Consider the following 12,172-nt stretch of genomic DNA (forward strand, 5'->3'; position numbering starts at 1 on the left):
ATGGCAGGTGAGATGCCCGCGGCTGAGATGTCCGTGGCTGAGTGGAGCGGAGCCTGCCAGTGCGGAGGGCTGGGAGGGGGGCGTGAGGCTGCTCGGCGACCCCCGGGGAGTGGTGGCCCGGCTGACCCGTCTTGGCCTTGCTCTGCTCCTTTCAGCTCTTGGCTTCTGCCACTTGGTGTCTCTACCCTTCCTGATCTTCATGGGTTTCCAATTTCCTCTATCAGTTTCTCCGACCAGGTCCCCAGAGTGTTGGGGTCCGCGTCCCCTTTCCAGCCGCTGTTACTTGTCTAGCAGCCGGAGGTCAGAGAATGGGGCTGACGTTGCGGGAGGTAGGGGCGTGGCTCCCGGAGAAGGGGGACTGGGCGTGGGGGGTATTCCCGGACTCAACATAGAGATGCTGCGGGCATGGGGCCATAACTAAGCCAGCAATCAGGCCCCTCCACCGACGCTCAAGACGCCTCCCCACCCTCAGTCCCGCCCCCCACCGGGACAAGGGGCGGACTCTCGTCTGCAAGGCTAGAGGCCACCCAGCAGCGCCCACCTCGCCGCCCAGGGGCCACTCCGCTTTCCCAGGCGCCCCGCCACCCCACCGCCTGCCCCCAGCGCCCGCCAGCCCCCGGTGGCAACCTAGTCCGCTCCAGATCCGCGCCACGTTTCCTCTGCATCACCGGGGTTTCCTCCCCTCGGCCGAGCCCGAGCAGAGCAGCGACCGCGCGTACCGCCCGAATCCCGAAGCTCTGGGCGCCCGAGCCCGCGTGCAGGACTGAGCAGACCCGGCCTTCGCATCGGAACTCCGAGTCGGGACCGGACGGCGACGGCCGGGTCCCCGCGCGTCATCGGAATTTGACCCTCGGAGCTCCGAGGTGACCCCGCTCTAGGTACCGTTCGCTGTCTGCGCGGCTGGCCCCGATCGGCTTCTCAGCAGCCAGTCCCTGGCCCTGGCTTGAGAGAGGTAGGGGGGCAGCCAGGCCTGGGGGCGAGGGGCTGGCATGCTCCTCCCCCGCGGAATGGGGGCAGCAGAAAGCCACGCCCCTCAGGGGAAGAGAGCCTCTGCGCCTCCTACCGCCCAACCCATCCCATCCCCGCGTCCCAGATAACTTGAGACCCGACTTCGCCCAGGTGTTCAGAGGAGCTTTCCCTCCGCCTCCCATCGTCATTTGGCTCCCACCTGTCCCAGTCTGGTGGGACTGGTGCCCAGGGGGCCCCCTGCCTAGTACACAGCTTCCTTCGGGATCTCCCTCCCGCCTGCTTCCCCAAAAGACCGGGGACCACCCTCCAATACAGCCGCCCCTTCTCCATGATCGTGGCCCTCTGAGGCACTCCCTCTCCCCAGTTCGTTGGTCCATCTTCCTCATCCCCTGCCCCTGCCTCACTTCATCTTGTCTCCCCTGCCTCTGCTCTCAAGTCTCTGTTCTCTTCCAGCCTCTGCTGATTTTCTCCTCCCCGTGACCCCTTTCCCCACCACACACCACGGGGAGAAGGGGGTGTGTCAAGCTGCTTTCTATTTCTGGTCTCCTTGGGGAGGGGGCGCGTGCTAGGACTTGTTTGGCATCTGCTGTGCCCTGTGTCACGAGGTGTCATGTCTGTGACTTGGTATCAGTGCCTCTCCCCCACCCCCCATCGTCTCCAGGTTGCCTTGGTCTCCTTTCTGCCTCGGCTCCAGTCCTTTTCGCTCTCTTCTTTGGGCGCTTTGTGTAGCTGCGGTCTCTTTGACTCCGCCTCTCCTCTCTCTGCTTCCTCTGCTCCGTGTTCCAGCTCAGAGAAGCTGCGACCTCAGGGCCATCAATATTTCAGGTGTGTTTGGTGGGAGAGAGATGGGGTGGGGGATGGGCTCCCGGCATGCCCAGCGACGACTCCAATCATCCTCTCGCCAGAGTGGATCATTCATATTTATGAGATTGAGAGAAAGGATACAAGGATGATAAGGAAATGCTGCCCCCTTTCCTGGAGCTTGGTCCAGGGGGTGCTTGGACTACATTTCCCATAGTGCCCAGGGGCACAGGGCTGCCTCTGTCTCTGCCTAGACACCTAATGGGAGTTAGAATTCAAGGAGCCACACTGGAGGGTGGGAAGGGATCAGAGTGTGGAGCAAGGGCTGTGGGGCCAGCTGGCTGCTTTCACTTGGCCTGTTACCCCTGACCTGCTTTTTTCCCAGCTCCCACCTCCTCCAGGGTTGAAGGACCTTAGAACTTTTGCATCTCCCCCAACGGGAATAGGAGTAGAGTGCCAGGGAAGAAAAGATGCAGGGTGAATTAGCAAGTTCCCCGTTCTTTCCTGTGACCCTGGGAATCCCCTCCCCTTACACACATTTTATCTGAGATGCAGACACTCTTTGGCAATAGTCTCCCCATCTTGAAAGTAAGAGGGAAAATGGAGCCTAATGTCTGCACCTAGTAGGATGTGTTCCCGTCTACAAGTTGCTCACATTCTGCCCCCTTATGGGGGCAGTGGGGAATTGCTGGAATATCCCTGAAGTACCAGCCTGTATGTTCCAGGGACCCATGAACAGCTGATGAGATTGTCTGGAGATCCAGATGGGAGCCACAAGCTAACCTGCTCCTCTCTGGGACTCATCATCCCCAGAACCTGGCACAAGTAATCTGACTGAGCTCATTTTTGGCATAGAAATTATTGACGGTAGGGAGAGGGCAGTGTGTGTTCCTCCCGCAATCTCATCTCTGCTTCTGAGTCAGCTTAACCCTTAGCACTTGGAAACTTTGACTCCTGCCAAGGACCCAGTCATGCCTATCCTTGCTCTTCAGGCTGGGGTCGGAGATCTCCCCACTGGCCTGAGATCCAGGAAGATTTAACTTTTAGCCCAGCTTTGTCCAAGCTGACTCACCTTAGGCAAGATCTTAACCATCTCGGGCCTTGATTGATTTCCTCTCTGTGAAAGGAATGGGTTGAACGTGACGGTCCCTAGTGGCCATAGCAGGGGCTCTAAGATCCTCTAAGAGCCTGTGCTTCTCCCTGCCCTCTGATGATACTGGCCTGAGCTGTCTTAACGTCACCCCAGCTTACCTGGGAGAGCCTTAAGCCTAAGAATTAGACGGAAAAGAAAGCGGGAGATGGAGCCCTGGTTTTGAAGCTTGTTTGTGTTGGAACCACACTGTGCTTACATAAGCCATGTTTGTGACATGGAAGCTGAAATTAATCTAACCCACCCCTTGGTGCCCCTGCTGGTCCCATCTCCTAAACCTAGGTCATGTTCTTGTAAAAAAAAAAAAAAAAGTCTAATCACCCTCCTCAAAGTAGCTGGTATGTGTGTCCCCTGGGATGTTGGTTACTGAGGCTTATGTAGGTTATGTGAGTGGACAATTCTAATTGGCTGAAAGAGAGAAGAGGGGACTTGATTGGTTGATTTGGTTGGTCTGGAGGAGAGAGATCTGGAAATGAGGAATCATCCGGACTTGGGGACAGGCCTTTCTCTTTCGTCCTGTCTCTGGGCAGGGGAAAAAGAAGAGCTGGATGCCAAAGGGGTACCAGATCCACAGGCCATTGACCCAAAAAGGAAACTCTGAGGAATGGGAAGAGCAGGGGTAGCCTGAGTGGGAGATGAAGCAAGGATTACAGGAAGAAATTTCCCAAAAAGAAGACAAGAAGAGAGAGAAGGGCGTGTGGATCCAGGGGCCCAGCCAGTGAGGGTGCGTGGCGGATGTGTAGAACTCGGAATAGCGGAGGAACCTGACAGCCTCTGTAATTTAGAATTCCGAGCACAGAAAGAGGGGAGCAGACAAGAGGGGGTAGTCTGGGGTTGGGAGCAGCTAGAATGGGGTCTGGACCCCTGAGTAGACTGAACTCTCGCACAAGAGGGCCTGAATGCAGGAGCAGCTAAGAGATGGGCTCCGGGGCGGAGCTAAGAGGAAGCTGGGAGTAGCAGGCTCCTGGGAGTGGAGCCAAAGAAAGGGGGCGTGGCGAGTGGGCAAGGACCTGATGCTCAGGGGTCTGGAGCATCTCAAGAGGTGGAAGAGACGCCCGCGAATGATCTTTCCGCGGGCTCTTGAATCCAAGACCCAAGTGCTGAGGAGAGCTCCCTGGGCAGGCCCCGGGTCTGGCCCAGCGCTCGGGGTGGTGACGACGGAGTGCTCAGCGTGTGGGAAGAGGCGAGCCCTTTGAACGGAGAGCCCTGGCAGGGGCGAAGGCGGGGCGGGGGCCCCCTAACGGCCTCGGCCCGCAGATCGCCCTGGGGTCGGTGCACGTGATCGACGCTGGGGAGACGGCTCTGGTGGAGGGGCTGCGCGCGGCGCCCTGGGAGTGCGGCAAGGGCGTGGCTGGGATGCTGCAGCGCCTCTGCTCGCAGCTGGTCAAGCGAAGGCACCCGGGGATCAAGGTGGCACGACTCACCCGGGACGACCAGCTGGGGTCCCGGGAGCTGAAGCAATAGCACCTAATCACCAAGCAGGTGAGAAGGACAAGGGAGCTCGGATGGGCGGGCCTGTCTCCGAGGGGCCTCCGGGCGTTGTCACCCTATATGCAGCCAGTTGCCGGCTTTCCTTCGCTCCCGGCTCTGCCGAGTGGGGGCGCCCATGAGCCCTGCCCTGGGACTCCCAGTCCTTACCCAGGCCCTTTTGCCCAGGGAAAGTCAAACAGCTCCCGACTTCCCGTCTTTAAATCCTCCATCCTTACTCCAGGAGGCCGGAGCCCAGGCGTCCCGACTTAGTGTCCCCGCCTCTCCTCAGGGACGCAAACATCCTAATCTGAGCCTTTGTCCTTCCCCTCCGTCTCCCGCATCCTACTGACTGATCAGCTTCCCTTGCTTCCACTCTTGGGGTCCACATCCCCACGACCCTGACTACTCCACATTGATCTCCACTCTCATTGGGGATCCAGGTTTTCGGAGGCCTTGCCCCTGGTTCCTGCATGCTCTCACATACCCCACTTCACCCGGCCCCGCACGGTCGGACCTCGAGGGGCCCAGGTGGGAGCCCGTGGGTGTGAATGTGGGAGTGACGGTGCCAAGAGAAGCCGGGCTCGCAGCCCTCCCGCCGCCCGCCCCGCGATCACTCGTGCCCCCCCGCAGGGCATCCTTTTGGTCCAGCTCAACGTGTCGGCCCTGCTGGAGGGGCTGGGCGCGCGGCTGGCGGCTCTGCGGGCCTTCTCGCCGCTGCCCACGGAGGCCGTGTCGGAGGCTGGCGGCGTCGTGGCACGCCTCCCCTGCTGTCGCCCTCTGTGCAGCGCGACGTGCTTCCGGGCGGGACCATCATCCAGGACTGGCAGCCCTACCGGCCGAGCGAGAGTAACTTGAGCCTGCTGGCGGCCAGGGGCCTGGAGTGGCGCGTGAACAGCCGCGCGCGCCCGCGCGTGCTCACGCTGTGCACGCGCCCCTTCCCCATCCCACCTGGCGGCAACGGCACGTGGCGCTACGTCAACATCTACACCTTCGTCAGCGAAGGCGCGCAGGTTCAGAGCCAGCTTCTGTGGCATCTGCAGCGCCAGGCCCCGCGTCTCGTCCACCTCAACGTCATGTGCCAGCTCTTCCTGGCGCCCCAGCTGTGGTTACAGCTGGCTGATTTCTGCCAGGCTGGCTTGGGGCTCGAGCTGGTCAAGGGTTATACCGAACAATACCTGCTGGAGGCCGACATCTAAGGCCTCTCGAGTCGGAGGGGAGAGAAGATGCACTTTAGACCCACCTCCTTCCTCGTATCCCCCCAAAGCCCCGCCCCTGCTGTTTTCAAGCTCCGCCCCTCCCCCTGCCCTCGGCCATCGGCTCTGCCGCCTACACTTACCCGCAGTCCATCCTTCCCTCCCCTTTTCCCCTCACATCTCTGTCTGCCATCTTGACTCTAGCGCCCCCAAACGCAGTTGCCCACAACCTGATCTGAACCGCCGGGTTTGGGGAAGCCACTCGCGCTTCTGTTGTCCACCCATTCCCTCTCCCTACCAAAGAATGGGTTCCTTCACAGCTTCGGAGCCTTTCCCTGTCCGTGCCCCAGCCTGGGAGTGTACTCTGCCCTTTGTGGCTTCTCCCTTCTGCCCCGTCGTGGATGGAAGCTGGCAGAGTGTGTGCAATGCCCAGTACCCGGCCAGGAGCACAGTTGCCCAATACGTATTACTTTTCTTGCTCCCGATCTTTCTCAGGCCCCCAGAGCTTGCCCTCTGCTCCTCTCCTCACCGTCCTCTCAGTCTCCCGTGCCTGGACCTCTCTTAGTTCTCCGTTGTCCATTTGTCTGCCCCTCCATTCCCCTTCTCCATGGTCTCTTCATCACCCGCCCTGTGTGTAATATGGAGAAGGACCTGTAAAGGAAATAGATTTATAATGCCCCACCCCGATTTGGCCCCTGCTTACGCTCTGGTGATGCACTTTTCTGAGGCTGCCTCCTCTGACTGGGGTTTCCTCCAACTTTGCACAGTGGTGCTATTTTGCAGGCTCCCTTCCCTATGCCCCCAACCAGGGACCCGAAGCAGGCCCGTGAACCAGAGGGTTCTGGGTGGAGAGCCTGGTGTAGTGGAGGGCAGGTCGCTCAGCCTGGTGCGAGTCTGTCTCCTGCTTCTACCCAGGCTGCCTCCTAGCGTGACTGGAACCCCCTCCTCCAGATATTTCTGGACACCCCTCCCATCCTCTTGTTCCTTTATGCTTTTTGTGGACTTTGACAGTCTTCTATTTAAATGCAAGTAGTAACAGCTGCATTTGCACAGCGATGTCTCCTACACGGGATCCTCACGTCTCCCGCAGAGGGAGGAGAGAGAGGCTCAGACTCAAGTGCCTTCCAAGTGGCTCGCAATAGCTGGTAGCCTGGCAGAGACTAGAAACCAGGTGTCCCCAGCCCAGAGCATACCTCAGAACCTCACTGTAGCTGGAACTTCTTGTTGGACAATGGACAGCGAGCACAGGGTTCGCTGGGGATGGAATCAAAGACATGGACAGAGGAGGGCGCCAGGAGGTGGAAGAAGGTGGACAAAGCAGACAGCCGCTGCTCCCTTCTTTCCCCCCCGTTCCGGCTGCGCTGCTGTGCCTTGCTTGGCCGCCTCCTGCACGTAACCAAGCTGCCCTCCTCCCTGTCACTTCAACCATGGCTGTACTGCAATAAAACGGGCCCTTGGCCCACCTTCTGTGTCTGTTTCACTTCTTCTCGGTGGGGAGGGATGAGCTGCATTGTCCTCTCCCCCTTCCCCAGCAGCCTGTATCAGAGAGGATCTCTAAGCCCTGTGGCACTGGGGCTAATGACTTCCTGGAGGGGAGCTGGGGAGGGCTGCTGGCCGTTGCGCGCCCCTACCCCCCACACCAGCCAAGCGGCAGAAAGAATTGATTGCTCAGAACCGAGGCGGGCAGCGGCACGGCGCTTGGACTAGCCCCCGGCCTCGCTTTCCCCTGGACCTGGGAGTCTGCCGCTGCTCCAAATTCTTGCTCTCTCGCAAGTTCCCCTTGGCATCCAGAACCAGCCTGCCTCATTCCCACGATCCAGGCATCTAACTCCCAGCTCTCGGCTCTCTCGCGGCCAGCGCCCTTGCTTTCTCCCCATTCCTGGGTGGGCACCGCACGGAGGGGGAAGAGGTGGAGGGAGCCTGGGCGCCGCCCCGCGGGAGCAGAGCTCCGAAGCGGCGGAGACTGCGATCCCGAAAAGTACCACGCGGGGGCGCCAGGACGTGTGCGGACGCGGGCAAGGCAGCGCAAGGTGGTTTCCGTCCGTGTGAGTGTGTCCATGGGCGTCTTTGTGTGTCTGTGTTTCTGTACATGTGTGTACGAATCAGGGGGTGTCTGGGTGGGATATATTCGGGGCTACGGGCCTGGCGTACCCCAGAATCAGGTACTCCAAGTGGCTTCTTGACGAGGAGGCGCTTGATAGGTTACTATGTACGTGTGGATGGGGAAGCAGGGGACTGTGTGTATCGTCGCGTATGCAAGGCATAGCCTGTGAGTCTTGGATTTTTGAAGTTATATTCCTTTAGGGCTTTTATGCCCTCCCACCATCCTGTGTAAAAGGAATCGAGGGCTCTCAACCTGAACCTCCATTACACTGGTCACATCTTCAGCATGTGCCTGGACAGGTGACTCTGCTGGACTAGGTGTGACATTGTGTTTGTGTAAGTGGGTGTGTCTCAGGATATCAGTGTAACTCTGAATGATACTGTTGTTTGTGTGTTTGTGTGACAGGTGGATGCTGGAAGAGGCTGGTTCAGGATTATGGAAGTACAAAATTTCCTTTCTCCTGTTAGCTTGTGGATACCACCTTCAGGTGTGTGTGTGTGTGTGTGTGTGTGTGTGTGTGTGTGTGTGTGTGTGTGTGTTCCTTTCTCCGTCTTTCCAGTGGCTGTCTCTGTGTCTCTCCTCATCTCTGTCTCTTTCCCTCTTTCTCTTTTCCTTTCTTGGTGACTCATCTCTGCGGCTTTGCCCTCCCCCAGCTTGCTGGGTCTCCCCTCCCCCACCCAGGAGTGGGTGGGGGTATGAAGGAATGGGACCCTGGGACTAAAAATCAGGGTGAGCACCCCTTTATTACTCATCATTCCCAAACCCACCAGTGGCCCGTAGCTCTCTCCCAGTCCCCTTCCCAGGACTCCCCAACCTCCTGAACTGGGGTGGGCAGGGGATAGGCAATGATGTGTTCTAATGGGGTCACTTCCACGGGGTTCTTCAGCACTTTCTTTCAATTCAAGGTGGAGACCCCTGCCTTTCTCATAAAGTGCCCCTCCCTGCCTGTCCCCCCCATAGCTGACGCATTGAAAGGCTGCAGAGGTGAGTCACCGGTTGCGGGGAAGGGAGGAAGAGAGGGGAGGTGAGCTGCGGGGACCCCCAAGCCCCTGCCCTCTTTTCCTTTCCCAAACCTTCTCAGGGAAAAGACCCAGTGCTCTACCCCCTCCCTGGGTTTTCCAAATCTTCAGCTTGGATCATTACTTGGTTGGAGCCCATCTTCTCTTACTACCCTCCTGGAGAGTATGAGAGATTCAGAAACAAAGATAAAGAGATGGATTTACACAAACATCTCAGAGCAAACACCAGGCATCCCCTCCTGGTCCCCTTCTCAGCTTTGCCTTTCCCAGCTCTGTCTCTCATTCCTCTTTCTTTCCTGCCATCTCCCTCCTCTCCCAAACTCCAGGAACCTGTCCCCAGTCCAGCTCTTTTCCAGAAGCCCCTAGAGGCAGCCAGGTGCGAAGGGCATAGCACATTTTTGAGAGGTGGGGTACGTGTGAACGAGCTGACCCAGGCAGGGAACTGGGATAGAGAGAGGCAGAAACAGACCCAGAGATTCAGAGTCCACGCAGACACAATCCAGATTGTGGAATCACCAAATCTGTTGCCCTGGCTTCCATCTCACTGCCCTCTCCCCCCTGTCATAATGACTGAGACTCTTGGGATGCCGATTTCTGAGAAGCTCCCCTGGACTTCTGGGCGGAGTGGAGGAGGAAAGCATTGGGGAAGAATGCAGGAATGAGGGAACACTCTAAAAAACGCGGGGCAAGACTTGAACTTGGGGGCTGCAGATGAGTGGCTAGGATACTGACGCTTTTCTGCACAGAAATCTAGAGGTGAAGGTAAGTGGGGGAGGGGCAGGAAAGATCAAAAGCACATAGCAGTCCACATAACCTGTAACATATATCAACTGACATGGAAGGACCCAGATAAGTGCACAAAGACACACGTATTATTGACACACCAAGCCAGGCACAATTTTCAGACACCAGCAGATACCCAGACTGGATGCACTCAAACTCTCAACCGCACAGGTATACAGGCACTCAGAGGGATCAGGACCCACACACACTCACACTTACAGAGACACCTGGTAACAGGCAAAAACACAGCTCCGCAGATTGGAAGAGAAAATTACATATTTAAATTGGAACACTACCATGCCCATCCACTCTCTAGCTGATTAAATACACAACTGGTCCCCCCATTTTCCATTTCTTTTTCTTTCCCCCTATGTTTCACTAATCTCGGGACACACACAAACGCAATGCACACGTATGTACATGCATGTGCACATACACAAGCCCACAGGAACACAAACAATTTCTCTAGATGCCCATCTCCGTCATCTCATACTTGGTCTCTTAGCCCCATCAGCCTCTCAGGCTGCCCCCCCCCACCTCGCCTCCCTCCCTCCCTCTTTCCTTCTCTCTTGGATGGCTTCCCCTCCCCCCAACAGATGTCTGAGCCATCTCTCTCTGATTCATCCTCCTCAGGAAGGTAACGTGACCCCCCCCATTCCACTGCTCTCGGTAACCAGGCAGGGAGGATAAAGGGGAGTGGGTTGAGGAGGAAGACGAATGAGGGGAACCCATAGGGGCAGAGGGATGTCCTAGATAGTCCGGGGAGGGGATGCGGCACAGTCTCAGGTCTGTTGCCCCCTCCTCTCCTTCTTTGGCATCTTCACAGTCACCTTGGTTCTCCTATTTTTTTTCTCTTTAGCCTGATGCTTTACCTGTTCCAGATGCCTGCCTGCCTGCCTCCCTCTCCTGCCCCCATCTCTTCTCTCTTTCCTCTCTCTCTACTTCTCCCCACCTCTTTCCCCGCAGAGCTGATGGGTTTTCTTCTGGGAAAGTGGAGCCACTGATGGAACCGAGAAGCCACTGCTGGCTATAGAGGGAAAGCACGTGAGCGTGTGTTTGTGTGTTTGTGTGTGTGTGAGAGAGAGAGAGAGAGTTTGAGAGAGAGAGAGAGAGAGAGGAGAGGATGAGGGTCAGTGCTAGGAAGAGATGAGGAAGGGGTTGAGGACTGGTTCTGAAAGAGTCTCTGAGCTCCTGACATACAGCTCTGATCCCGGTTTCCAGAGTCTTAGGGCGCGGGTGCCCTGTGTGTGCCCACAGGCACCCGTGTCCGCAGTCCTTGTGTGTCTGGCATGTGTCATTCCACTCCCCCCTTTCCCTGCCCACGCCCCCGCACAGCTCTCTGCCTGCACCGCAGCCCCCCTCCAGCCTCCCTCCCTCCCGTTCATTTCTGCAGTGGCTGCTCCCCTTGCCTCCCTCCCCTCTCCCCTGCCCCCCTCCTCATTTCCGTCCTCCCCCACCCCCGCCCACGGCTGGTCTCCCTTCACTGGACCCGGCTCGCTGATGGATTCTCTTTGCGCAATCTGTGCGTCATCGCCCCCCATCCCCCCGGAACCTCTAACTGTCCAAGCCCCCAATCCCAACCCCTCTGGCAGGAGATGCGGACGAGGGGTCTGGTGGCAGAGAGCGGCGATCTCTGACGTTGCACTCCCACCCTCCACGCCCCCCTCCATCGCGTTTAAATCTTCCCTTTAAGCAATGGAGAGAGATGGAGTTGAGTCACCCCCCACCTGCGCACCCCCCTCCCCACCTGGTCTGCTCTCGTCCTCCAAACGTCCTTTGGGGGGTAGCAGCGAGAGGGGAAGAAGCAGGAGGGTGGTGGGGAGAGGTGGTCTGAAAAGGGGCCAACAGAGTCAGCTGGACAGAAGGACAGACACACATTTTTTTCTCGAGACACGCACAGACCATGAACAGACACGACACAGAGGCACACACATCCTCAATCTTTTCCCTATCTCTTCCAACTCGGATCCTTTCCGACAGCATCACCCAAGCCTCAAGATCCACCCATGTGCCCCTGCCCATGGCCCGCATCCCGCACCGCAGATCCGCGGACAGCGCCCGCAGGCGCGCAGAACCATCCCTCCTCTCTCAGGTTCACGCCGTCCTTGGGCGTGTTCCCCACGCACCGTGCAGTCGGGGAATGGGGAGTCTGGCCCCCTCCTCAGTTTTGGAATCCTTCTCTTCCCCCTTCCCAGTGTGGATCTCCTATGGGTCCCAGTCAGACGCTGGGAGAGCCCCCACCCCATTCCGCTCGTCGGGCTCCCGCCGCTGCAAGTTGCTCTGTAACCCACCCTCCCGCCTTGCAGCGTCTCTGAATCCACCCTTCCATTCATTCTGCCATTCATTCATTCATCCTTTTCTCCTCGTCCCTCCTTCATTCATTCATAGCCCCCCTGCCCCGCCCGCCTCAGCATTTCATTCATTCATTCCTTCATTCATTCATTTCCCTGGTGCCAGGATAGCGCACACCCCTCCAAAGAGGCCTGCAGCGCGCAGGCGCGGGCCGGGAGAGGCACGCATCCTCCAATCGCTGGGCGGCCTCCCGCCTCTAGGCGCCCGCCCGCTTCCCCATGAATGAACATTGACGTCAATGGGGCGGGGCGATTCCCACGTGACCCCGCGCGCTCCTCTTTATAAGGCGGTAGCGGCGCGGGCGCTGTCCAGCGTGCTGAAGCCTGAGCGA

General features: G+C 58.3%; 1 protein-coding gene across 1 annotated transcript; it reads left to right on the forward strand.

Annotated features, from left to right (window-relative positions):
* On the forward strand, positions 1–5,586 carry NAT16 (N-acetyltransferase 16 (putative); the record flags this gene model as incomplete). The annotated part of the gene is given in 6 exon segments (XM_079945487.1): positions 1–7; positions 574–755; positions 4,178–4,381; positions 4,385–4,402; positions 5,021–5,152; positions 5,155–5,586. Coding segments are annotated over 6 exon segments (975 nt in total).
* Positions 5,587–12,172: the final 6,586 nt, after the last annotated feature.

This window comes from Stenella coeruleoalba (assembly GCF_951394435.1).
Source record: "Stenella coeruleoalba genome assembly, chromosome: 15".
Classification (NCBI taxonomy): domain Eukaryota; kingdom Metazoa; phylum Chordata; class Mammalia; order Artiodactyla; family Delphinidae; genus Stenella; species Stenella coeruleoalba.